At 46.1% G+C, this 27,949-nt stretch overlaps 2 protein-coding genes across 3 annotated transcripts; one reads left to right on the top strand and one right to left on the bottom strand.

The window, feature by feature from the left end:
* Positions 1-378: 378 nt before the first annotated feature.
* On the bottom strand, positions 379-8,648 carry si:dkey-12h9.6 (macoilin-1). The gene is made up of 9 exons (XM_056294549.1): positions 8,572-8,648; positions 7,143-7,284; positions 6,876-7,002; positions 5,416-5,539; positions 3,272-3,430; positions 2,978-3,148; positions 2,552-2,678; positions 1,550-1,724; positions 379-569 (listed from the first exon to the last, which is right to left on the bottom strand). Exons 1-9 carry the CDS (start codon positions 8,646-8,648, stop codon positions 379-381), a joined length of 1,293 nt encoding a protein of 430 aa, XP_056150524.1.
* On the top strand, positions 8,405-27,429 carry LOC130125099 (cysteine-rich venom protein Cau1-like). 2 transcript variants are annotated; one of them, XM_056294552.1, is made up of 8 exons: positions 8,405-8,482; positions 22,809-22,976; positions 23,298-23,398; positions 24,041-24,131; positions 24,447-24,589; positions 24,730-24,824; positions 25,347-25,429; positions 27,204-27,429. In XM_056294552.1, the coding sequence occupies exons 3-8, from the start codon at positions 23,387-23,389 to the stop codon at positions 27,329-27,331; spliced, it is 552 nt and encodes a 183-aa protein (XP_056150527.1). In that variant the 5' UTR covers positions 8,405-8,482; positions 22,809-22,976; positions 23,298-23,386; the 3' UTR covers positions 27,332-27,429. The 2 variants fall into 2 exon arrangements, with proteins under 2 accessions (XP_056150527.1, XP_056150525.1); XM_056294550.1 differs by having other exon boundaries at positions 8,413-8,482; positions 22,782-22,976.
* Positions 27,430-27,949: the final 520 nt, after the last annotated feature.

The raw sequence follows: 27,949 nt of genomic DNA, 5'->3' as shown, positions 1-27,949 counted from the left end.
GTAAGTATTTTTTTTATAAATAGTTAATGATATTCAATTAATTTTCTATTCATGCGAGCAATCATTTGGAAGGTGTAGGTGTCAGGTTCGTCTGCGATCAACCACAGCTCTCTCAGTTAGGAGGGCCAGTCTCCCGGCCTACACGTGGGAGGAAAGAGGACTCACGTCAGTTTAGCACCAGCGATGCAGCGGGGCAAAGGCATTTGTTCTTGTGGAGGCCTCTTAACGACGGACGACGACACTTGCTTCTGTGGTCCGACACCCGTAGCTGGAGGTAAAACTAGGAAGAAGAGGTCTTCTTCCTAGATCATCTTCTAGATCATCCATGAAGTAAGGGGGAGGGGGGTTACCCAAAGGCGACGACACCCCCTCCTCCTCCTATTTCTTCAGACACTGGTACATGAGAGCTCGGGGGTTGAGCGTGTAGCGCTCCGTGTTGAGGAGCTTGGTGAGGTACTGGGGCACCGGGGCCGGCGCAGACACGTAGGACACGCCGGGGCTGACGGCCATGACCTCGGCGATCTTCTTCTTCATCTCGCAGATCTCCCGGTCCTGCCTCATCACTTTACCTGCGGGGGGCACAAATGGCGTGCGTTAAGTCTGACCTGTCGAATCAGTTCACAGTTCAGACACGTGTCCTTAACCCCAGTCAAGGACACGTAGTCATTGTGAAAACTGTAAATGAATTTGTCAGTGAGTACGACAATGTCTTTGAGTGGAAATATGTCAGTAGTATACCTCTACTACTACTACTACTACTACTTTCGGCTGCTCCCGTTAGGGGTCGCCACAGCGGATCATACGTTTCCATTACTTCCTGTCTTCTGCATCTTCCTCTGTCACACCAGCCACCAGCATGTCTCCCCTCAACACATCCATAAACCTCCTCTTTGGCCTTCCTCGTTTCCTCTTCCCTGGCAGCTCCAGGGAAGAGGAAAAGAGGAAAGCCAAAGAGGAGGTTTATTCTCAAAACAGGTAGTATACCAGTTTTGAGAATTAGCCCAAAGCTAATATGTGAAGTATCAGTCACAGGAAGTTGAATCAGTTCATCTGGACACAACCCCCCCACTTTTTTTCCCTCCCCAATTGTGCCCGGCCAATTACCCCACTCTTCCGAGCCGTCCTGGTCATTGCTCCAGCCCCTCTGCTGATCCGGGGAGGGCTGCAGACTACCGCATGCCTCCTCTGTCGCCAGCCGCTTCTTTTCACCTGACAGTGAGGAGTTTCACCAGGGAGATGTAGCACGTGGGAGGATCACGCTATACCCCCCCCCCCCAAAAAAAGGTGACCTGACTGACTAGAGGAGGCTCTAGTCCATCGACCAGGACACATACCCACATCTGGCTTCCTATCCGCAGACACGGCTAATTGTGTCTGTAGGGACGCTAGACCAAACCGGAGGTAACACAGGGATTCGAACCGGCCATCCCAGTGTTTGTAGGCAACGGAATAGACCGCCACGCCACCCGGATGCCCCTCAAAGGCACAGGAACCTTACATAGCTTTGAAAATAAAACAACAGAAGTCATATTGGAGAGAGGAGGGGGACCTTGTGCGATTTCCAGCTGTCTGCGGGCATCTCCGAGGGCAGAGAACAGGTCCAGTTTGATGCGGGTCTCAGCGCTCAGGTTGTACTCCAGATGCTGAGCCTTCTCCTGCAGGGCCGACAGAGTGGACAGCAGCATGTCCGTGTCTTGCTCCACACAGCGGTATTTCTGCAGAGCCTGAGACCAGAAACGCGTGAAGACTGAGAACAGTCTACAGACGCAATGCAACCGACACGTCAAAGAATACGATACGCAACGATCACTTGAGGTGCTCAGTGCTTTGGTTTCCTAAGCATCGACTGTGGTTTAGTTCTGTGGAGTCTAACCGTGCTTCAAAACGAACAATTCTTTCACTTGCTATCGTTGAAATTGGACTAGTTTCATACTCCACTTAGGGAACCAATGCACCACATACAAAACAACTTCAAACAGTGATGGTGAATTAGTGGACCACCAGCCATTCAAGAAAAACAATGAAAGCTATGCATTACTGAAATACTCCGAGGGATGATTCTTTCTGTGTTTACGTTAATTTGCAGTCGTTGGTTTTACAGATTCTTATAATTTCAGGGAGGTGGCCTGCACTTATTTTTCTTAAAAGCAGTGGGATGTTTTCATGACAGACCTGGCTTCTGTTTCAGCATGCTTCAATGGGGTGTGCAGTACGTCACCAAAATGAAATCGAATACCACAAACATCTGATGTAAGACAGTCACACTAGCAATCTGTATTGATGCGGTGACAAAGTGTCAGATGTTAGTTTCAGACCAAAAATAAGAATACACACGCCTAGTCCCCCCCACCCCAAACCATTCATCCCTCTGATACGTTTTATGAAGAGCACACACAAAGAATTGAATATGTACAAATCATAAACAACAACTCAAGCAACAAAACGACTACATGACCAAACCGAAGACAACCAACTACGGGACCACTTCAAACTCACAGACACTTGACTCACAAATTTGACAAGTTCATTCCCAAATAGAGTAAAAAGATACCTCAACATCACTCTCTAGATCTACCACACGACCCTCTTTCACTTGAAACTCCAGCTGTAGTTGTTTGTACTCTGTCTCTAGATCTTTAACTCTTTTCCTTAACATTTGGGTTTCACAGTGTTCCTGCCTGGTGTAGGAAACGGAGAAAATACAGGTTTTGAGGAGGCAGAGAGGAACTCAATTTGAAGTGAGGGGCAGTTCACACAGAAAGAAACATTGCATGTCATTTCACATCTGCATTGTGAAACCATACATGTAATGAATATGTACAAGCTGCAATGAAATACATTGACATGTAGTTAAAAAGTTTGCAGTGTAAGTTTTTGGGTTTATACTTTAAAAAAAAACTTACGAATACATAACCAACTTTACAGTCAACAGGCCATTTCGGTGCTCAGCTAAAGAAGCTTGATGAATGTGGTTTACCTGTTTGCTAGGCTTCGTGCTGAGCTAGCCGCCTCCTCCAGTTTCTGAGCCTGAAGCTCAGCCAGCTGTTTCTCAATGGAGAGTCTGGCCTCTGTCTCTGCTCTGGTCTTCTTCTCCAACACCGCGCTGGTCTGTTTGTCCCTCTGCTTGGTTTTGGTCAGACACAGAATCCTGAAACAAACAAACACACCAATAAAGGTACTTCTGTGTAGACTCAATGCAATGCATCAAGTATCCCATGGCTGGCGCCAAAACCAAACCTTTGCCAGCAGGGTTTGGATGGGTACCACTCACTTGCTTTGGAGCAGCATGTTGGACTGTCTGAGCAGTGACACCTCCGGTCTCAAGCTCCTCTCACTGTTGGTCACATTGCAAATGTGGCTTCGCAGCTCCTGCTCGCTCTGCCTGCTTCCCTGCAGCTCTGTCTTGAGCCTGCGGAGCTCCTGCTCAAGCCTGATGCAGCAGGAGGCGAGGACAAGAGGGAAGAGTTAGAGGAAAAGAGAGAGACGAAGGGAGGAAAACACAGAGGGTACCTTTGGCACCATGCACTCCATCGCATCTCTGCACTCACATTCAGCTAAACTCAACCGTGAACCTACTTGGTGAGCTGTTCAGCGTGGGCATTCTGACTGGCCACTGCGCTTTTGTCCGCTGCGTCTTGACTGGCGCTGACTGTTTTTGAGTTGGGTCGCTGTTTTCTGTCAGTCCTGACCATGGATGGCGAAGGAGTGTTTGTGCCACTCCTGCGGAGTTTAGGTGAGGAGCTCTTAGCCACCCTGACAGCCTTGCCGCCCTGCTCCTCCTGAGGTAGGTTTTCTATGGACATTGAGGACTCGGTCCCTCCCGCTCTGCTGTAGAGGTGCTCTCTGGGCTCACTGATGCTGGTTTTGGACGATGAAGGCCGCAGGTTTGAATCCGCTGACCTCACCTCCAGCGTTCCCTTCTCCGCCCCCCTCTCCTCACTGGGGATTTGGAGGCAGTCCACACTGTGCGCCTCATCGTGGGCCAGCACAGCACTGTTCTGACACTGGTACTGATTCAACTCAGGCTTAGCCTTCCATTTGCCTGCAAGTACAACAAGGCACAAACTAAATCAAATGTCCAGACCTCACCAAAATACATTTGACAACCCCTCCTTTTTCTCCCCAATTGTATCCGGTCAATTACCCCACTCTTCCAAGCCTTCCCGGTCGCTGCTCCACCCCCTCTGCCAATCCGAGGACAGCTGCAGACTACCACATGCCTCCTCCAATATATGTGGAGTTGCCAGCCGCTTCTTTTCACCTGACAGTGAGGAGTTTCAGGGGGACGGAGTTTCATCCGCAGGGGGACGTAGCACGTGGGAGGATCATGCTATTCCCCCCAGTTCCCCCTCCCCCTCCAACAGGCACCCTGACCGACCAGAGGAGGCGCTAGTGCAGCGACCAGGACACATACCCACATCCGGCTTCCCACCCGCAGACACAGCCGATTCTGTTTGTGTGGATGCCTGACCAAGCAGGAGGTAACACAGAGATTCGAATGGCCAATCCCTGTGTTGGTAGGCAACGGAATAGACCGCCACGCCACCTAGACGCCCCACATTTGACACTTTTGAGATGTTGTAATGTCAGCCATCTTTTTCACATATTCACTCAACTGGGTTATTGTGTGCACCTTAAATTCTGTTTGTTCTAATTTAGCGTTAATAGTTTCTGCATGTTACTTCTCAGTTCTCTTCATCACCTTTGATGCTGGGCAAAGCACAAGAATTCATACTGCAATCAGTGATGCACGGTTACGCACTGAACATCAGGAATGGCATTGAAACCCATCTACACTAGGTGTGCATGAACGACGCAGTGTCATCCAGTGAGAATCACACCGGCTGAGTTTAACTGTCCACATTTTACTTACTGAGATTAGTGTCTGTAGCAGTCTTGGGGTATAGCTGGAGCCCCGGCGGGAGGGAATGCTGCAGGAGGTGCATGTGGAAGTTGTTCTCGCTTTGCACGGCTCTCTGTGTGCGCAGCTTAAATATGTTGGTGAAGTAGCAGGTGGCATCAAACCCCAAATAAACTATGGGGTACCCGATGCTGAAGGCCAATACAGAAAGTCAGTTATAATATCCCCTGGACATTGGGGCCACATGGAAAATGAGCAAACACACATGATGGCAGCATTAATGCAACATGTTTAGCACACCACAAACTGGATTGGTTATGAACATGCATCTGTGATTAAAATTGAAATATCCAAATTGTAATCTGCAGAGAATGAAACACTGCAGCCAATTCATGAAAGAATGTCTTACAGGAAATTAGAAAATAACTAATACTTCCAGAGTTTAAATAACACCCAGTTTATCTCTTGTCAAACAAAAGAAGTCTCTATCTTTAGAAGTCAGCTCTGCTTTACACAGGACTCCTTTGAGAGTGGTTTGTATTAAATTAACTTACCAGTGTGCTGCAAAGAGATGGGAGAGGTTTGCATGGGAGTTTTTCATGTCTTTGAGTCGAAGTGAGGCCTCTGTATACACAAGCAGAATCCACAGGGACACTGTAGATATGCAGATGCCTTTCTCTGAAGGGAAATGGGTAATTTTAATAACCAAATATAATCGGGCGAAAAGGGCACCCACAATCCCTGCTGCACTTCTACCTCACTTTACTGTTTTCCCACATCAGAGTTAGCTGGTTCAAATGACACGAGAGTGAAGAACTAGCTCAAGAAAGAGTAGGCCAGCACTGGACCTTTTACATGTCCAACATCGCAACCCCAAAAAATGAATTCCCCCATTCTGGATAACACATTGTACTCAAAACTCATGTACAAAAAAATCAAATCACAACTCCTCTGGTTGGTCGGGGTGCCTGTTTGGGGGGGGGGGACTGGGGGGGAATAGCGTGATCCTCCCACGCACTATGTGCCCCTGGTGAAACTCCTCACTGTCAGGTGAAAAGAAGCGGCTGGCGACTTCCCATGTATCGGAGGAGACATGTGGTAGTCTGCAGCCCTCCCCGGATCGGCAGAGGGGTTGGAGCAGTGATTGGGACGGCTTGGAAGAGTGGGGTAATTGGCCAAGTACAATTGGGGAGAAAAAGGGGGAAATAATAATAATAATTATGATAATAATAAAGCAAAGCTGCATAAGAAAAGAGACCGCGTACATCACAACAATGGTCTTATCCACCCTGCTACTGCCTTTATGACCCTCTGAACCCTGAGACCAATACTATATATATACATATATACATATATACAGATAGATAGATAGATAGATAGATAGATAGATAGATAGATAGATAGATAGATAGATAGATAGATAGATAGATAGATAGATAGATAGATAGATAGATAGATAGATAGACAGACAGATTGATAGAAAGATATATAGATATAGATATATATTGATATATATTGATATACATAGATCTGTTCATATTTTCCAATACCGGAGTCTTTAGCTTTCTGCTGTATCGGGCACTTACTAAGACCATGTATAGTTTATATCAAAGACACCCCCGTCCCTCAAATCTCTATTTTCATTTGTTCAATATTAGTCTCAGTATGACCTGATGTCTCATTCTGTACCTTTATGTTTTTACATTGATTCAGTCAGATTCCTCATTTGTGCACAACGACTTGGTTAATAAACCTGGAACTGAATTTAAGTTCACATTTCAGAGAAAAGGAATAATCTTTTAACTTCAAAGCAGCGTAACATAGCATTGCAAGTTCACATGCAGTGGAAAATAACAACAGCTATGAACTGACATAAGATTGTGCATCTGGACTATGACATCGAGAGTCGTGAAATGCCCATTATGCACAGTGTTTACATGTGGCTTAGGTAGAACCTATCAATTAGAAATATATAATTAAGTCATTTCCAGAAAAACGTAATCGAGACACTCACCCGTGTGCCATATGTAATTGAATAAAACATAGGTGCTGGCCACAAAGAACAGCCAGTGCAATGGGACAAAAATCAAGCAGAAGATGTCAAGAGTGAAGGCAGCACAAACAAACACAACACAGATCACCTGCAAACAAAGAGCATATTTGATTTACTGGGTGCAAACAGGAATCATGTTGAAACTATACTTTCCCCAACAATGTACACAAGCTATGCCATTTTTAGATGTCACTGTGTATAATGCAGAATCAAAACAGAGATTCTTACCAATCCGTGGCAGTGGAAAGTGGTGTATACACTCCCAAAGAACAGCCAACATGGCCACAGGTACTCCAGTCTAAACTCCAGTATAAAATCTGCCAGGAGCACCAGAGTCCACAGCATCATAAACTTCAGAAAGGTGTAAGCACTGCAAATAGAAGTGGAATACATACATGTATATCAAAAATCCATCATAAATATCCCACATCAAACATGCACAGCTTGGAATGCTTTTCAGTTTCTGATTTCTGTAGAAATGGTGGCATTTCCAAGAAGACATGCCAGGCCATGCTAGTAAAAACACTATCCGGTGCAGACAGGCTCCGGGTGCAACCTTCATGTCTGCTGTTTGCTAAATCGTTCAGTGCATATTTGGGCGACTGGATTTGATCAACGTGTGGTGCACAGTTGTGAGGAGGGAGCGCTGCAGCACGCTGCTTCTGCTGTCATTGTCTGCTCGTTTTAGCAGGTTAACTACGAGCAAAACAGCAGCCCCAGTCTCCTCCTTTGTTCTTGCCTCCATCCATAAGGCTGCCATCACGTCGGTCCCCCTTTGTTTGGTAACCATGGCAATATTTCATCCGTAAGCGCGAGGGGGAGAGTGCACGTCCACAGCGGAGTTAAAAAAAAAAAAAAAAACCCCAGCTTCCTCATGTAGAGGATTACACCGCATCCAGCCCAGACACGACACCTCGGCTGCAGCACACAATGCACAGACGGGCGCTTGTGACTTATTGTAACAGGAAAGCCAACAGCGGCAGTGTTTGGGGGCGTAATCTGATATCTTGGCTGCAGACCCCATTTTTTGCACCGTCTTCAAATGCGAAAAAAGAGAGCAAATACAAAAAAAACACAGCGCTTTCCTTTCCTCTTGAGTGAAATCTTTTCATGCGCGTGCGTGTTCGTGCGTGAGTGTCTGGACTCAGTCTAGACGCTGTCTGCGGTGGTTTGAAATAATCTTTTATTTCCATAACACGATTTTGTTATATTGCGTAACAGCCAACGTGATGCTGACGATGATAATGATGATAACAGCTATAGTAATAATAATAATAATAATCATAATAATACATGTGATCAATTCTTCTCAAAGTAAACACTGCAACCAGAAGGTAGTCTTATTTGTGTGAGAGATAAGCGGAGTGTTTGAGGAGAAGTAGGCCCATATGAACTGACACAGCTGAAGGATCCCTCTGTAAACACCGGAGGCTACGAGAAAAAAAATAATAAAAAACTAAGTCGCCCGACATTTCTCACACATTTTGCAACAGCGGTCCAGGTTTAAACACAGGGATCCGTGGCCGCGGCTGGGGGGCGAGACGCGACGGCGTGTGGGACGCGGACAGGTGAGGGGGAAGATGACGGCCGCATCACACACACACACACACAACACAAAGACTGCACACAACAACAAAAGCAATGCGCTCCGCTATACCTCTCGGACAGCTTCTCCGTTATTTTGATCTTTTTCATCTTCCGCAGCCGGCTGGCGTCGACATAACGCTTCTTCATGTTATGGCTTCTCTTCCCTCCGTCGACTGTTTTTATACTGCAAGAGCGCGGCAATGAGGAGAGGGTGGAAATGAAATAAAAAAAGGATCCTTTTTTTTTATTGTGTCCGACGTACCAACCTGACGTCCGCGAAGAGAGGATGACAGCCGCGGGAGCCAGCGCGCATGCGCGGTCCCGTGTGCACCTACACGGCTGCATCACGCGATGGGGGCAAATCTGCGGGAGCGGGGCAGGTGTGGCGGGGCTGCAAAAAAAAGGCCCCTGTTTAACATGGCCGCCTACCTATAGTTCAGCCACCCTGCTGTTTTATCAGTATATTCGACGGGAGTCATTCAGAGGCATGCAGCAGTCTACCATTGGGGGTTTACGGCGCATTTATTGTGGATACAGTATATTCTTAGACATGGACCCAAGTTCTTCTTCCGGGTCAGCAGGATGTTACACAGTGTGACTAGTGTATCAAATTAAACTTGCACATCGACGTGCAACTCAGGGGTTAAGGTTTTGTTGTTGCAGCTAGAAAAGCGCTATAATAAAATGCAACTTGGTTGATTGATTGTTTAAATGTAAATCTCATTACCCGCCTATGCTGTTAGATTTGCCCTTTACCTGGAAGACGACCAGGTTGCACGATCAGCTTTTGCAGTGCCACCTGTCCAAGTATGAGAATCTGAAAGACGTCATCAGTATTGATGATGTAATCATCAAACTCTCGTCTCTCAGCTATCAATCAATCAATCAATCAATCAAGACATCATATCTTCATCCTCATGTTTTCTTTTCATATTGTTTCATTTATAGCATGCTATTTATGCATCTGTACGTTTTGTCATCCACTTATCCCAAATCAGAACTAAATCCTTACATACTTTTATTTGTTTTATTTAATTGATTTTGTCACACATTTTACCTAGGTTCTCATTAAATGGTAATAGTTAGCCTACAGACTACTAAATGTGTTGTAATATGTTTAATGCTATGTAATTTCATTTAGCATACTTTACAGGGGTCATTTGAATTATTTTTGTGATGTGATATTACATCAGCACACGTCTTATTGAATGTGGGGAAATTGGGATCCTGGCAAAACACAGAAATGTGACTCAAAGAAAGGTGTTCATCTGGACACAACGTTTATTGAGAGACTCGTTTCATCACTCATCTAAGTGACCTCTTCAGTCTAAACTGACTGCCGGTATCCCCACCCTTATGCACAATACAGTTACGACTGCAACCAACAACCAGTTTCATTGGCAAATATGGGTGTGACCATTAACTAGAGTTACAATGGCCATGTGTACTGTTCACAGAGGATTTGGGAATAGTTGCAATCACATCATTGTAAGATGATGACAGATGTACTCTTAGCAGCGCCCCCCCCCCCAGGTTGGAACCAATGCATCCACACAGAGCAGACGTTGTATTTGGCGTCCATGCTGATCAAGGCCCTGTGGAACAATGACCTGGCAGACAAAGCCCAGCTCTCCAAACGGAGCTCCTTCGCCTCTCTGCTCAACACCACCATTTCCATGGGCAACAAGAAAGGTTCACCTGCTGCCATTCTGGACAACGGTAACACGCAGCAAAGTGGTGGCAAGGACATGGAGATGGACGACCTCATGATCAGCGACAGCAGGAGGAGCCAGCTGAGGCTCTCCGACACAGAGGGGTCGATGCAGGGCAGCGCTGATGAGGCAGCCAACTGAGGGCTGAAGATTTGTATTAGCCCTGCATTCATTTTCTATGAGGGCTTTATCAGCTGGTATTTGCAATGTTACAGGGGTCTTCCTACTTACACAGTGGTGTTTTGAGCCTACAAAAGATGTCCTGATGTTCACCTTTTTTCTCTCCTCTCTGCTATGTTTTGGTAAACCCTGACCTGGCTAACACTAACACACACACGCACGCAAACTCGCGCATGCACGCACACGTGCAAAAAAGCTCACATTATGCATGTTTGAGAGAAAGTTTGTGTGTGTGTGTGTGTGTGCGTGCGTGCGTGCGTGCGTGTGTGTGTGTGTTTTATATTGGGAGTGCCTTCTTGTTCATTCAGATGCAGATTCAGAATGACCAAACTGCAAAATGTTGTTCTTTGCATCTGTACAAGCCTACTTAAAGTATTTCAAAAAATGCTTCTGAAAATGATGGTAGCTGATATTTATTTTTCATTGATTGATATTTTGATCTGTAGTCGTGCCTTGAGGGCTTCATTGATGTTTTGTGGATTTCCGATGACAAGCAAGACGTCGGTGGTTTATTTGTTGCATGGCAGGCACCCGTAGCATGAAGAACGCCTTCGCTCTGAAACACACAAGAAAGCCCTTTCGTTTGCATGACGTTAGAAAAAAAGTGGATTTATTGCGTTAGTCCGACTAAAACTGGACTTTTAAAATACATGTAAACATATTAGTCTGACTGAAATCGTGCTGTAACCAGTTATTTTCTTGCCCGGTGCGGGATTCGATACGGTGTATACTGCACCACAAGGCGACATCACTAACCGCTCGGCTAAAGGGTCAGACTCGTCAGCTAGGGGCTGACGTGGCTTATTAGTAGTTTACAGTACTAAATCGAATTTCTCGAAGTCGGACTAACACACCTAAAAATAAAATTTTAAAAAAAACGGGGTTGGGGCTCGATTTACTCGAGCATGTATAAGCTTCAATCGGCCCCGAACTGGCCTAGGCGTTCTGCGCATGATCCATAGTTCCGGCGTCGGTCTTTCACCCGGAAGTCGAACAGCGTAGCCGCAGCAGTATCAACATGGAGAGTGCTAGGGCGAGTGCTAGAGCGAGAACCACGCATTTCTGGACAGACGAGGAGACAAACTTCATGTTGTGGCGTTGTCGTCTGCCTTCGGTCATCACCACAAGCACCAGGGACAGCGTGCATCTCATTTGTACCAAAGGTAAAGTGTAGAGCACGTGTGAGATGTACAGCGCTGTCAAGCTGTCCATGTTTTCACCGCTCGACGTGGAACACGCTTGCTAACCCCACCCCACATTTTCCCCTAATTTTATCCCACTCTTCCGCGCCGTCCCGGACGCTGCTCCACCCCCCTCTGCTGATCTGGGGAGGGCTGCAGACTACAACATGCCTCCTCCGATACATGCGGAGTCGCCAGCCGCATTTTTTTACCTGACAGTGAGGAGTGTCTCCAGGGGTGCGTGGCGCGTGGGAGGATCACGCTATTCCCCCCCAGTCCCCCCTCCCCCCCGAACAGGCGCCTCGATCGACCAGAGGAGGCGCTGTTGTGCTTTCCACCCGCAGACACGGCCAACTGCCCTTTCGCAAAAGCCCCGCCTCCTTAGTTACTGTTGCTATGACCTTCAAGCTTCTTGACTTTGTCGGGGCGCCCCGACCAAGCCGGAGGTAATACGGGATTCGAACCGGTGATCCCCGTGTTGGTAGGCAACAGAATAGACCGTTACGCTACCCGGCCGCTTGCTAACTTTTTTTTTAAAAAACAAAACTTTTTTTTAAATCCAATTCAAAACATTACAAAGAAAACATCATATTGTGGCGATACACCATTGAGGGTAGATTTACCAGGGGCTGCTGCTCCTTTACGGCAGACATTAAGAGTGCTGACGTAGGCACTGCTTAGGGTTTCGACGACACCAAGGCTGCGCTGGCCAATGCCGCTTTGCTGTGCACCCGTCCCCCGCTGCCCGATTGCCCTCACGATCGACGCCTCTGACTATGCGGTCGGGGCGGTGTGCAAGCAGTGGGTGGGTGGCACCTGGCAGCCCCTTGCCTTCTTTAGCAAACAGCTTAAGGACAATGAGCGAAAGTACAGCACCTTCGACCGGGAGCTCCTGGGTTTCTTCCTTGCCTCCCGACACTTCAGGGTCCTGTTGGAAGGCCGCCGTTTCACTGCCTTCGTCGACCACAAGCCGCTGACATTTGCCATGGCCAAGACCTCCGAGCCGTGTTCCTGGCGCCAACAGCGTCAGCTCTCTGCCATCTCAGAGTTTACCACGGACATCCGGCACGTGGCTGGCAAGGACAACTTGGTCACTGACTGCCTCTCCCGGGCAGTGGCAGGGTCCGATCACTTGGGACTCAATTACGCTGCCATGGCTGCAGACCAAGCCGCTGACGCAGACATCCAAGCCTATCAGACGGCCGCTACAGGGCTGCGGTTGGAGGATGTGGTGTTTGACAGCACCAACGCCACCCTCCTCTGCGACGTTTCCACTGGCCAGCCCCGCCCCATGGGGCCCACCAGCTGGCGGCGCCATGTTTTTGACGTTATCCATGGCCTTTCCCACCCGGGTGTGAAGGCGTCCACTAAGCTGGTGGGGGCCAAGTTCATCTGGCCCGGCCTCAGGAAGGACGTCAAGGCCTGGGCTTACTCCTGCGTGGTGTGCCAGCGTTCCAAAGTACACCGTCATACCAAAGCGCCCTTGGCGCCATTCCTGGTGCTCGAGAGGCGTTTTGACCATGTGAATGTGGACCTGGTGGGCCCCCTGCCCCCCTCCCACGGGTTCACTCACCTTCTCACCATGGTGGACAGGACTACCAGGTGGCCGGAAGCTGTTCCCCTTGTCATCGACCACGTCTACTGAGGTGGCCCGGGCGTTCATTGGGTCCTGGGTGGCCCGTTTTGCCTCTCTCAGTCCTACGTCCCCAAGAATCTGCTGTCGGCCAGGTACGTCTTCATCCGCCACAACAGCCACCGTACCCGCCTGCAGGGCCCCTACGACAGGCCCTTCCGTGTCCTGGAAGTGGGGCCTAAGAACTTTGTGGTGGACATGGGGGGCAAGCCGGAGCGGGTCTCGGTGGACCATCTCAACAAGCCTGCTCATTTGGACCTGGGTGGGCCGGTCGAACTGGCCCTGCCCTTGCGGCGTGGATGCCCCCCTTGTCAGGCCCCTGGCCCAGTCTCGGGCCCTGCCCGGGCTCCGGTTCTGTCCCCTGCCCTCACCCCCATACCCATTCAGCGCAACCATTTTGGCCGCCTGGTCCACCCCCCGAGACGTTGACTGTTTCACTGAGGACTGTTCGCCTGTTGGTTGTTTGTGTTTCACTGAGTACTGATGTATTACATTACTGTTTTGTATTTTTTCATGATGGTGAATTCTGGGGTGGCCTGTGTGGTGATACACAATTGAGGGTAGATTCACCAGGGGCTGCTGCTCCTTTAATGTAGACGTTCGGAGTGCTGACGTAGGCACTGCTTAGAGTTTCCAGTGTGGAGCCATGTTTGCAGCAGCCTAGCGGTTAGCTGGTTGCCACGAGAGATTGTGCTGTATCGGTGTCGTTTTGTGTGGCGAGTAAACGGAATTGACTCGACTCGATCTCTCCGTCTCCTCATTCCTGCACTCCCACAATATATATATACAAATACACATACACATACATATACATACACTACATACACATACATAAACCAAGTATAAACAATACAGCAAGGGACATGAAGAAAAAAAATTGAATTTTTATTCAAAACATCGTATACTTTCAAAGTTTGAAGGTCACAACAAACTTTCTTTTTTTTACCTAAGTGTAACACATTCTTATATGATTCAAATTTCTTCAAGGGAAAATGGAAAAAGGCAGGTAATCAATTAAATATGCAAAGTAAACAAGTATAAATTATCTAAAGATGATAAAAAACAACCTAAATAAAGTCAACAAAACTTAATCAGAGGCTACAGAAAATAGTTCCTTGTAATATGACAGTGTGCGTTCACTTTTTTTATTCGTCATAAGGGCCAATGTGTCTAAATACATATTGAACTCAACCAGAAAAGCACCAAGGTTTGGCAGGGATCCAGAGAACCTCACTTTATGTATGTGAAATTTACCGAGTGAAATTATAAGATTCGTCATGTCATTTAAAGATTTATTTTCACATTCAAATTTAGTAATAATGCCTTTAGGCATAATTATTATAGACTGTCCAGGTTCGTTAAGTATAAAATTCTCTACGTCACTCCAAAACACAGATGAGGAGGGGCAGTGACAAAACAAATGCAGAACCGTTTCTGGCTCAGCGCTACAAAAGGTACAATTAAGTTCTAAGTCAGTAAATTTGGAAATTAATGCGTTGCATGGATAGATGTTGTGTAAAATTTTAAAATGGATTTCTCTAATTTTATTTGAGATACAGAATTGAAATGAGCACAACCAAGCCTTACGCCATTTCATGTCATCCAATTGTGAATTCCAGAAAGGTTTCCCTCTGAGGGGAAATCTTATTATAGTCCTAAAGCACTTTTCTTATATGTTTGTTGGTACATTTCATGTCTGTTAATTTTATTCCGTTAACTTTTAAACAAGGTATTTGAAGATTAACATTCTGATATCCTAAGTGACATTTCATTAATTCAATTACACCTGTGGGAATAGCCCTTATCACAGAAGTCAGTTCTTTATATTTGACTGAAAAAGATTTGGCTTTTAGGAAATTCTCATAACTATAAAGATTGGCTTTATCGTCAAACAAATCTGTAACAAAGATTATACCCCTTTCAATCCAGTTCTCTTTATATATATAAATGTCTTGTTAACAGTGATATTACCATTGTTCCAAATTATATCCTTATGTGGTGAAAAGTTGTGAACATAACACAATTTCCAAGACAATAAAGCCTGCTGATAGAACTTGGAGAGTTTTATCGGCAATTTAGAGACAGTGTAATTACATCCCATTAGAAACTTTAAGCCACCTACATTTTTAAACATATTGTGTGGTATAAAATGCCATAATGATTCTGGGAGCTCCAAACATTTTTTAAGCCATTTGATCTTGAAGGTGCAATTTAAATGGACAAAATCTAAGATTTCCAACCCTCCTTCAGCTCTCTCCAATCTGAGTATTTATTTTTTAAGGTAATGGTGTCTGTTTTTCCATACAAATTTGATAAATAAATTGTTAACTTCTTTACAGCGCACGTCATTAACATAGAGTGACAAGGTAGGATAAATCAATCTTGATACTCCTTCAGCCTTTGTCAATAACACTCTTCCAAAAATGGAAAGATCTCTCTGAAGCCACATATTAAGAACTGACTTGGTTTTCTTAATTTTAGGAAGAAAATGTAGCTGCTAACTTGTTTGTCTCTTGTTTGGTATGTGACGCAATAGGTCAACTGGAAGAAGGTCCGATAGCAACCAGCTGAGCCAAGGTAGCGTAGCGGTCTATTCCGTTGCCGACCAACACGAAGGTCAGCGGTCCGAATCCCCGTGTTACCTCCGACTTGGTCGGGCATCTCTACAGACACAATTGGCCGTGTCTGCGGGTGGGAAGCTGGATGTGAAGAGTAGGGTAATTGACCAAGTACAATTGGGGAGAAAAGGGGTGGGGGTGGGGTAGTTTTAAAAAAAAAAGCAACCAGCTGAAAGGGGGAATATCGCCATATCGTACCAGGGGTCAGACATGCTTCCGTCAATAAATCGATTCGCCCTTGGTTCTTGTATACTGGGACAACAACAATAGTCCAATGGACCATATGCATGTGATGTCACTGACGTCAAATTTAATCTCAAATCGATGCCGCCGCCATGTTGGTGTTCCACATATCATAGTTTACAGTGTAGTAATATTGATTATTCCGCAAGACACTGCATAGATTGAATCACAATAAATGGATTTAAAGAACGTATTCTTCAAACAGCTTGTCAGAGGATGGATGAAGAGGAAAAGAAGGATATTCTTCTTTCCGGATATGCAAAGTCGCTACAAGAACAAAATCTCAATTGTTGGAATCGATCCTTTCTTAATAAGTGAGAGGAACTTTGATCCAGATAGACTACCACCCATAAAATCGATGGATCTTGTCACGTTTTTTTGGCTCTAGAAACCAGTTTTTATACCCGGAATGAGTTCAAGGCCTTCCGTAGCCTTCAGGCTTATAACCAAATGATGTCTGGCTTTGTCAGCAGTGTGATGGGGGAGATAGTCGGGGGTCACTTTGTTGTTTTGGGAAAGGGCCATCGTTCGCAAAAAGTAAATGATCTTCGTATTGCTGTTTGGGTGATTGCAACAACTGATGGACCAGTGCACATTGTCGATGTATGGCTGGTCTTGGCGAATGTTGCTCACATGTGGCGAGTATCCTATTTTATGTCCAAACATATAACAGGATAAAGGGAAAGTTGGTCTGTACATAAACTAAATGTTCATGGATTTTGCCTCCCAACATTAAGGATGTGTCATATGCAGAAGTTAGAGAAATACATTTTCGATCAGCCAGCAAATTGAGAGGTACTCAAACAGTTAAATTTACACCAGGCTTAAAGGAACATCAGGGTGTTGCTGATTCAGAAAAAAGTAATCAGTCTCTCGCTGTTTCAAATGCCACTGAGATAAATAATTTATTTGAGAAACTTAGTATGTATAAAAATAAACCAGTTATATTGAGTGTTGTACACCCCTTATCTGAGTCCTTTGTTCCAAAAACTGGGCATATACAAACAATACCTGATTTATTTGACAAGCAGTATCTTGACATGGATTATCATAGTCTACTGCAAATATGCACAACTGTTAGATCAACTTGACAGCATCTGATATCGAGTTAACTGAAGGGGAAATGAGGGCACAAGCAAGCAGATCTTTATTTTACAAACATACACTACCGTTCAAAAGTTTGGGATCACCCAAACAATTTTGTGTTTTCCATGAAAAGTCACACTTATTCACCACCATATGTTGTGAAATGAATAGAAAATAGAGTCAAGACATTGACAAGGTTAGAAATAATGATTTGTATTTGAAATAAGATTTTTTTTACATCAAACTTTGCTTTCGTCAAAGAATCCTCCATTTGCAGCAATTACAGCATTGCAGACCTTTGGCATTCTAGCTGTTAATTTGTTGAGGTAATCTGGAGAAATTGCACCCCACGCTTCCAGAAGCAGCTCCCACAAGTTGGATTGGTTGGATGGGCACTTCTTTGAGCAGATTGAGTTTCTGGAGCATCACATTTGTGGGGTCAATTAAACGCTCAAAATGGCCAGAAAAAGAGAACTTTCATCTGAAACTCGACAGTCTATTCTTGTTCTTAGAAATGAAGGCTATTCCATGCGAGAAATTGCTAAGAAATTGAAGATTTCCTACACCGGTGTGTACTACTCCCTTCAGAGGACAGCACAAACAGGCTCTAACAGGTACTATTTAATGAAGATGCCAGTTGGGGACCTGTGAGGCATCTGTTTCTCAAACTAGAGACTCTAATGTACGTATCTTCTTGCTCAGTTGTGCAACGCGGCCTCCCACTTCTTTTTCTACTCTGGTTAGAGCCTGTTTGTGCTGTCCTCTGAAGGGAGTAGTACACACCGGTGTAGGAAATCTTCAATTTCTTAGCAATTTCTCGCATGGAATAGCCTTCATTTCTAAGAACAAGAATAGACTGTCGAGTTTCAGATGAAAGTTCTCTTTTTCTGGCCATTTTGAGCGTTTAATTGACCCCACAAATGTGATGCTCCAGAAACTCAATCTGCTCAAAGAAGTGCCCATCCAACCAATCCAACTTGTGGGAGCTGCTTCTGGAAGCGTGGGGTGCAATTTCTCCAGATTACCTCAACAAATTAACAGCTAGAATGCCAAAGGTCTGCAATGCTGTAATTGCTGCAAATGGAGGATTCTTTGACGAAAGCAAAGTTTGATGTAAAAAAAATCTTATTTCAAATACAAATCATTATTTCTAACCTTGTCAATGTCTTGACTCTATTTTCTATTCATTTCACAACATATGGTGGTGAATAAGTGTGACTTTTCATGGAAAACACAAAATTGTTTGGGTGATCCCAAACTTTTGAACGGTAGTGTAGGGCTGGGAGGATTGGTGCCTCTATTAGTAAGCAGGCCAGCCATACAAACCCAGCACAACCCTCTCAGTCTCTGATAAAAAATGATTTGCTACCCAAGCATCTTCAAGTTTGTGACAGCAGCCACTGATCATGGTTGCAAACATGAAAATTCTGCAGTAAAAGCACTTGAGGATTTTATGAAACAGCATCATGTAAATTTTAAAACTGAGCAGTGTGGAATATTCATTGATGAAGGCCATCTAGTATGGCTACATGCAACTCCAGATTTTATGTGCAAAATGTGACTGTTGTGGTCTGGGATGTGGTGAGGTTTAATGCCCATATTGCTTGAAAGATAATGATTTTAATGCCTTTGTATCAAAGTGCAACTCTTCTTGTTTGTCTGAGGTTCAGAGTATCTTCTTAACAAGAACCACCAGTACTACTACAGTACTACCACCAGGTGCAGCAGCAGCTATTTGTTACAAATAGATCATACTGTGACTTCACTGTATGTGGTGTCAGTGATACAAAAGAGGCAGAGCTGGTTATAAACAGGATTCTTCCTGACCCTGCACACTGGGATGTTGTTCTGCACAATTTTTTGCTAGTTCTCCAGACACGAAATGTTTGCTGCACACACGGTCGTTAGCTAGCTTTTTCCTCCATAATGTCGTCTCGACTTGTAGCTGAACGCCATCTTCGTCTTCGGGTTGAAGTTAGTTCTTCCATGACCTGTCCTTGGTCTTTTATCACTTGAGGCTTTTTCCTTGTCTAAAGACGCCTTTCCGCTCTTGTTGCTGCAATTAACCATCAAGCCAAGAACCACTTCTGTTATTAAACAAATTTATTTCGCTAAGAGCGCTTCTACAGTGAGATAATTCACTACGAGTACAGTGTTTGCGTGTTCACTCGGTGTTGAACTCCCACTTCAATGCAACACCAATATGGCTGACGGTTCTGTTGCTATGTGATATAAATGGTCGCGAGGACAAACTGTCAAGTGACTGCATACGCTCTATTACATGGCCTAATTGAACTGTAACTGTAGCTCGACTTAACTGTGCATGTAAACCCTTGTACTGTTTCTAATTTGCAATCCAGCTGATGCCTATGCATATATGTAAATGTCTTATTTCATCTTTTAATAGTATTAATGTGAATGACGCACCTTAACCATCTCTTCTCCTTTATGGTCATCCTGTTTTTCTGCGTCAGGAGAAGACTCTGGGTTTATACTGCTGTGTCCATTTTCAGCCATCCATTTCTCATAACGTTCTTCCTCTTTGACCTTCAGGGCTTCTTTCCTCTCTCTCTCTTCCTGGCCCAGTAAGATTTTCATCTGCTCCTCAAATCTTTGTCTTTTTCTTACCCGACGGAGCAGCTCTGCCCTTTTGGTTTGCTCTCTCTCGGCTCTGGTCATCTGTGCACAGCTGCCCTCGCCGGCCACTGGAAAGAACGGAGGCGGAGGTTCACCCAAGATTCACTGATAAATTATGAGCTTGTACAAAAAACCATACAAAGTATCTGGCAACATCGGTTTTTTTGGGGGGGGGGATTCCCCCTTTTTCTCCCCAATTGTACCCGGTCAATTACCCCACTTTTCCGAGCTGTCCCGGTCGCCACTCCACCCCCTCTGCCGATCCAAGGAGGGTTGCAGACTACCACATGCCTCCTCCGATACATGTGGAGTCGCCAGCCGCTTCTTTTCACCTGACAGTGAGGAGTTTCACCAGGGGGACATGGCACGTGGGAGGGTCACGCTATTCCCCCCAGTTCCCCCCCACCCCCATGAACAAGTTCCCCGACCGACTGACCAGAGGAGGCGCTAGTTGCAGTGACCAGGACACATACCCACATCCGGCCTCCCACCCGCAGACACAGCCAATTTTGTCTGTAGGGACGCCCAAGCAAGCCGGATGATTCAACCCGGTGATCCTCGTGTTGGTAGTTTTAATTCCATTTATAACCGGTATCTCCTTCTTAGATTGTGTCGGAGTTATTTGCTTTCCTTAATGTGCATTTTAAATCACGTTACGTTACGCCATCCTGCACTTGCGGGTGCAGACTAACAAAAATGTCCAATGAATGAACTGGGAGTGAGATTGAGAGAAGACGAGTGATCTTCTACCACCAAACTGAAACTAGCCAATAGCATATTGATGGCCACGTTCTTCTAAAAACGCCCGGCCGTCTTGGGCTGTTAGTCAAATCAAACTCCCTCCCCTGACAAATCTCATCCAACCGTTATGATTCATTTGGGACCTTTACAAATGTGCTGCAGCTCTGCAGAGAAGGCAAAAATATACTATGTACCTCTTACCTGTTAAGTAACGGAAGAAAAAACGGAGAAACGAAGAATATACTATTCTGATCAGAGGACAAACCAGTATGTTTCATACATGTAACACGGATGACTCTTTGTTGAGGTAAGCGGTGTATGTCATCAGCACAGTCAGTCCATCAGTGAGATGAAGCTAGATGATCCAGATATTCAGCAAAGAGGCTGAGAGGCCGCATGAGGGAGAAGGCTATGGAAGAGGAAGACTGGTGAATGTCTTCAAAGAGGATTGGGGAATAATTGCAATCACAGCATTGTTAGAGGGTGACAGAGGTACTCTTAGCCCCCCCCCCCCCCCATTCAGGGATAGCAGTTCCCGCTTCACATAGATGGGCTCTTTGACTCCCTGTTCAAACCAGCGTTCCTCCCTATCAGGAATCAGGGACAATTCATTGTCATTTCTTTCATGTACTTGCATACACAAAAGAAACGAAATTCCGTTCCCCTAGTCCACAGCGGTGTGACACAAAAGACAAAACATACCAAATTTCCCAAAAACGACACCACCAAAAACATACAAAAACAGAGAGAACAAAGCCACAAAAACAAACAAACCCGCAAACAATTAACAGCAGTCCACTTAGTGCAACACAGTCCAAACATTCCACTGTCCAGAGAACGAACGCCAGCCAGGAGGACTGTCGGAACCACCGGTCTGCATGGGCTAGCAGTTAGCTTAGCCTGCCCCACTTCCACATCCTGTCAGACTACCCTCGGTGTTTTCTCCTCATGTACAGCTCCGGCAGGGCTGTGGTCCCTGGGCCCAGCGGACATGGCAGATCAGGCTCCCCCAGCCGATCCAATGCCAACTCTCCCAGCCAGACACCTTCGATACACCTCCCCGCACTCCACACGACGACACTAAAACACGGTCAACGCCAGGCGAGGCCGCCGCCAGACCGCCCTCGGTGTTATCAGAACTGCCGGTCTGCATGGGCTAGCAGTTAGCTTAGCCTGCTCCGCTTCCATGTCCTGTCAGACCGCCCTTGGTGTTACGGATGTTGGCGTTATCAAGGATGTGCGCATCCTCATCCTTGAAAGAGTGGCCACTGGCCTGTAGATGGGTGTAGACTGTGGAGTCCCGGCCTGACGTGTTGGCTCTTCTGTGTTGTGCCATCCTCTTGGCCAGCGTCTGTTTAGTTTCCCCATTGTACAAGTCACGGCAATCCTCCTGGCACTTAACAGCGTACATTGTATTGCTCTGTTTGTGCTGAAGGACCCGATCCTTGGGGTGCACCAACATCTGGAGCAGCGTGTTTTGAAATGTGACATTTGTCCCCTTAATGCCAAATGATATGATGCATTACCATTTAGTTTGGTTTGTAGTCCAAGGGTTTAAATGTCAACATTTCGATTATGTAAAAAAAAAAAGTATCCAGAAATGTTGTATAAGCTGTACTTGATGTCTTGCATTTTTTCCTTTTAATTATGTAATTAGAAATTATTCTGCATCATATAGCAATGTTTCAACCAAGCGTCGCTAATCCACGTCCTTGACAGGATGGATGGAGTCTGCACTCGGGACCAAGGTGACAACTTCTGCCACCCAGAGTCTGTCCCCCCGTCTTTTTAAATCAGCGTTTTATTTCCAAGTCAGGTATTTATCGAGTCACTAAAGACCCCCCAAGGTGGGTCTCCTTCGTGCCCCAAACTCGCGGCATGGCGAGTAGATGGTTGATCCTGAAAAAAGCTGTCTGCGAGCCGTCAAGGACATTGGATGATGGCAAGGAGTCTGGAAATCTTATCGGTGCTCCCATAGTTTGTTTTTCTTACTTATCTTATCCGTGTTAGTTTTGCTTTGATATCATCGATAAATTATGTTGAATTTTGTGATTAATTTATCCACAACCTTGCGGCTTGATTGAGAACATATTGAACAAGGTTGACTCCTTTGGTGGTTATTAAAACATAGAAGGTAAACACAGACATGTAAAGCTGTTTACCCCCGTTTCACATATTGTCAAGGACATTTAACAGGTGCTGCTTTTGACAAAGAACTATCTTTGTTTGGGCCTCTTTGTGAAAACTAGGGTGCCCTTGACTTGTTTATTGCACAGGTGTCGACGCGGTTGTGGGGGTATATAACGCTTCGCCGGCTCATGCTGGGGAACCTACTACCGGATCGCAACATGTCTATGTACTGGTTTGCTCTCCTGTGTGCCTCGGCCCTCTGTGCCCTGCAGCTGCCTGCGACCGCGGCAGAGGATGCTGAGAAAATCTTCGCCGTAAGTGTTGTGAAATACTCTTCTCTGTGTCATCGCCATCACCAGCGTGTACTCTTTATTTAGGTTTCTTAACCATAGCCAGTCATTTTTATGCTAAATTTTTGTTTCTTAAGTTCAAGTTGAGAAGTATTAATTCTTGTTTTCTGTCTTATCTCTGAACATCACGCCTAAAGGAGGGTGAGTGTGTGCGCTATATAAATATTATACATCACCATTCAGCTCCAGTCTTGATGATTAAACACTATATACAGTACTTTGTACCATAATATGAATTTTGCACTGTCCTCTTGGTTCTTTTTTGCTTTATTCACATCTATTTAGGTGTCGTCGTAACCTCTTCCAACGAGCAGCAAGTGATTGTGGATAAGCACAATGCCCTGAGAAGAGGTGTCCAACCTACAGCTAGCAACATGCTAAAAATGGTCAGATACCAAATCATTTTGCTGATACCATATTGTGTAGTTAAAAAAAGAAAAACACGTTATGGGGGTGTCCAGGTGGCGTAGTGGTCTATTCCATTGCCTACCAACACAGGGATCGCCGGTTCGAATCCCGATGTTACTGGCTTGGTCGGGCGTCCCTACAGACACAATTGGCTGTGTCTGCGGTGGGAAGCCAGATGTGGGTATGTGTCCTGGTCTCTGCACTAGCGCCTCCGCTGGTTGGTTAGGGTGCCTGTTCAGGGGGTAGGGGGAACTGGGGGGGAGTAGCGTGATCCTCCCATGCGCTACGTCCCCCTGGCGAAACTCCTCACTGTCAGGTGAAAAGAAGCGGCTGGCGACTCCACATGTATCGGAGGAGACATGTGGTAGTCCGCAGCTCTCCCCGGATCGGCAGAGGAGGTGGAGCAACGACCGGGACAGCTCAGAAGAGTGGGGTAATTGGTCAAATATAACTGGGGAGAAAAGGGGAGGGGGAGTCTCTCATGCTTTATGTCATCGTAAACCAGAGCAGACAGTTTTTCTGGCTGTTCTCAGGCTGGGATATATATATATATATAACACTGAGGGTTATATGGGGGTCGTGCACTAATCTACCTGCCCCTGTGTCCTTCCTCCCCACAGAGCTGGAACAATGAGGCTGCCGCCAATGCTCAGAGATGGGCCAACACCTGCTCCATGAAGCACAGCCCTGAAAGCGCCAGACAGATCAGCAGTGCGTTCCTCACAGCACCACTCAGTCTTTGAAAATACTGTACACCGAGTCAGGGACACAATCACATCACAACCAGGATAGAAATAACCAGCCACCATTACACCTATTGGCATTTATTGGCTGCACAGGTTATATCAGAGATATCACAGATAGCCTTTCATACAGATGCACCAAATGTCTCCGATCCGGACTCGCTATATCCCTCCGATGAACGGTCATAAATGGAGGAAATGTTCATATTGCATTTACACTTTTGTGTTTGAGAAGGCTGAAGCTTCCCTCAGTCCCTCGCCATATTTGTCTTTGTGACTGCAGCTAGTGGATGTGGCGAGAACCTGTACATGGCCAGCTACCAGAACACCTGGAGCAATGCCGTCCAGGCCTGGTACGACGAGGTGAAGGACTGGCGCTATGGAGTCGGGTCCATTAACGGAGGAGTGGTCGGACACTTTACACAGGTGCGGTCACATCCACCGTTCCTGTTGACTTACTCAGCTACATTTACACTGTCAACCCCTTGAGGAACAGAAGAATTTGTGGACGTTAGTACCATGAAAACCCTGATGGTCTTCTGTTGCGTCTCCTGTTGTCTGCACAGGTTGTGTGGTACAGGTCCAACCAGATCGGCTGTGCTTTGGCCTACTGTCCCAACTCCATGTACAAGTACTTCTACGTCTGCCACTACTGTCCACCGTAAGGAAACTCTAAACTCCGTATTTCAACTTCAACATATCCCCTCATTAGCAGCAAGCGAATCATAGTTCGACGACCCCTTGAATCCCGTTAAAAGCCCATGGTGTATGTGAGCATATTCTGGTACTCTTTCTGGGGGGAAAAAAAAGGGAACTTTTTGCACACTGATCTTTTATTTAACAACAGCAATACGAATCATATTCTATCTCGGGCCGTTGATGCTGCGACCAGAAAATATCAGCATCAGCTTATGGAGAGAAAAAAAGGGAAATCTATGGAGAAATCACAAAATCATGTCTTTAAAACAGCTGTTAAGTACAGAGCCCCTGAGTGGTCACGGCCGTCTTTTTTTGTAGGTCGTCCCTCGGGCCCCATAGTTATGCATACTGAATAACTTCATAGAAAATCAGAAAGTCTTAACTGCGAAACAGCCAAATGTTAGGGAGAGACCATGTTTGGCTGTGATCCTTTGTTAGTCATACCCACCATGTCTAACCACCGAACCACTGATCTGCACTACAGTGGAAACTACCAGTACACCCATCCCTACAAGGCGGGCCCCTCTTGTGGAGATTGCCCCAACGCTTGTGACAACAAACTGTGCAGTAAGTGGCCGAGGCAGCACTGGCATAGCGTCTCTCTCTCTCTCTCTCTCTCTCTCTCTCTCTCTCTCTCTCTCTCTCTCTCTCTCTCTCTCTCTCTCTCTCTCTCTCTCTCTCTCTCTCTCTCTCTCTCTCTCTCTCTCTCTCTCTCTCCGAGGTCGTGGCTTTGAATAGAAATGCCTGACAAGTCAGCATGCCTGGTTAACAGCAGTGTACAAACTGTGATAGCACTTGGTGAAGGACAGATTTGGGTTTATCAGGGAACTGAATCGCATCTGTCGTCAACGTGAACCCCCGAGTATTTTTCTCTTTTTGTCTCTCGCTCTCTTGCTCGCTCGCTCGCTCTCTCTCTCTTTCTTTCTCTCTCTCTCCCTCCCACCCCCTCTTACTACCTCGTTCTCCCTCTCATCTTCCCTCTCTCTCACTCACTCACCACCCCCCACTACCTCGTTCTCCCTCTCACCCACCCTCTCTCTCTTTCTCTCCCTCTCTCTCTCTCTCTCTCTCTCTCTCTCTCGCTCACCACCTCTCACTACTTTGTTCTCCCTCTCATCCTCTCTCTCTCTCTCTCTCACTCTCTCTCTCTCGCTCACCACCTCTCACTACCTCGTTCTCCCTCTCACCCTCTCTCTCTCACTCGCTCACCACCCCCCACTACCTCGTTCTCCCTCTCACCCACCCTCTCTCTCTTTCTCTCCCTCTCTCTCTCTCTCTCTCTCTCTCTCGCTCACCACCTCTCACTACTTTGTTCTCCCTCTCATCCTCTCTCTCTCTCTCTCTCTCTCACTCTCTCTCGCTCACCACCTCTCACTACCTCGTTCTCCCTCTCACCCTCTCTCTCTCTCTCGCTCACCACCCCCCACTACCTCGTTCTCCCTCTCACCCACCCTCTCTCTCTTTCTCTCCCTCTCGCTCTCTCCCTCTCTCTCTCTCTCTCTCTCTCTGTCGCTCACCACCTCTCACTACTTTGTTCTCCCTCTCATCCTCTCTCTCTCTCTCACTCTCTCTCTCTCGCTCACCACCTCTCACTACCTCATTCTCCCTCTCACCGTCGCTCTCTCTCACTCACCACCTCTCACTACCTTGTTTTCCCTCTCATCTCTCTCTCTCTTGCTCTCTCTCTCTCTCACTCACCACCTCTCACTACCTTGTTTTCCCTCTCACCCTCTCTCTCTCTCTCTCTCTCTCTCTCTCTCTCTCTCTCTCGCTCGCTCTCTCTCTTTCTCTCGTAATGGTTCAGACGAAGATCTACTTCTTTTATTCGTTGCAAGGGTGAAGGCGAGAGTCCAAGTGGATTTCAGTTTCTGTACCCTAATGAACCACTTAGATGAGTTTATTGCGCGGTGGTGTTTCACTACAGCCATTTGCTAACTCAGTGAGGGGCGGTTGGTATTTAATTCTATTTTTACCTTATGTTTTTTTAACCCTTTGGGAGCATGTGACTTGAGCCACTTTTTAAAAAAAAGTTTTAAGCATCTTTTATTATTACTCGTTTTATTTGAGTAGTCGTTCGTTCTCTATGATTTACTTTTTCTGTGCATTTCTGTTTTCTTTTTTCTCCCAGTTTTCGCTTGAAAAATCTGTCTGTCTGCCTGCCTGTCCGTCTTTTGTCTTTTCCTCTCTTTGAGTCAATCTGAGGCTCTGTGATGGAAGATGACCTCTTTGGACATAAAGGAGTTTCTTCTGTTGATGTTGTGAAATGGTTATGTCATTGTTGAAATTTTTTATGTAAAATACATTTTTTTTTAATTCAATTCTCTCCCCCTCTCCCACACAGCCAACCCCTGTCCCTATTTTGACCAGTACAGCAACTGTCCTGAGCTGAAGGAACAGTGGGGTTGCAACAACAGCGACGTGGCCTCCTGGTGTCCCGCCTCCTGCAGATGTACCAATCAGATCGTTTAATTGCCCTTACAGAGGAACTACGGCTCCTTCTTGATTTCTGCAGGGACTGTAGCATCCTATCCCATGTATTGGCAAGCGTAACCATACTGGAATAAAAATCAGAATATGCAAAATCTTGTGCCCTCTCAGTTGTGTTTCCGCTGTAAAACCGTAGTCCGTGTTAAAGCGAAGGAAACATCACCTTATTGTGCTGTAAGGAAATCGAGACATCTGACAGCTTTGCTGCTTGTTTGATACCATTAACACCACTGCTGTCAAATCAGTCAATCAAGCAAATGTCCTTTTGGCTCACAGCACCTTTGGATAAACAGTGCCTGATACTTGCAGAAACAAGCCTGCTACCTACAACAGCACAAGTACGGTTATCTGGAAGAGGAGGAAGGAACCCCCAGATAAAGTGTAAAGTTGGCAGAAGCAGTGTGGAAAAGTAAACGCCACAGACAATAGGTTTTCCCCAATCCTGGGCCAAGACACCGCCAAAGTTGCAGGCTGCGCCCAGTGGCCGACCTCAGACAATGTTTTGCTGTCCTGAAACACCTCTCCGAGTATCCCTCCATCACGGCTCTCATTATTTAATTTTGTTTTTATAGGAAATATCAAGGCGTTCAGTGGTGCAAA

Source organism: Lampris incognitus, chromosome 15 (assembly GCF_029633865.1).
Source record: "Lampris incognitus isolate fLamInc1 chromosome 15, fLamInc1.hap2, whole genome shotgun sequence".
NCBI lineage: Eukaryota > Metazoa > Chordata > Actinopteri > Lampriformes > Lampridae > Lampris > Lampris incognitus.
This window is presented reverse-complemented; position numbering and strand designations above follow the sequence as displayed.

What these genes read in the sequence shown, in the direction of transcription:
- si:dkey-12h9.6 (XM_056294549.1), bottom strand. Translation starts at nt 8,648, where the DNA reads ATGAAGAAGCGTTATGTCGACGCCAGCCGGCTGCGGAAGATGAAAAAG. An exon ending in CTTTCCACTGCCACGGATTG is followed by an intron (nt 7,003 to 7,142) that starts GTAAGAATCTCT and finishes CTTTGTTTGCAG; the next exon opens with GTGATCTGTGTTGTGTTTGT. An exon ending in AACATGCTGCTCCAAAGCAA is followed by an intron (nt 3,149 to 3,271) that starts GTGAGTGGTACC and finishes TGTTTGTTTCAG; the next exon opens with GATTCTGTGTCTGACCAAAA.
- LOC130125099 (XM_056294552.1), top strand. An exon ending in TGGTCGGACACTTTACACAG is followed by an intron (nt 24,590 to 24,729) that starts GTGCGGTCACAT and finishes TTGTCTGCACAG; the next exon opens with GTTGTGTGGTACAGGTCCAA. An exon ending in GTCTGCCACTACTGTCCACC is followed by an intron (nt 24,825 to 25,346) that starts GTAAGGAAACTC and finishes TCTGCACTACAG; the next exon opens with TGGAAACTACCAGTACACCC.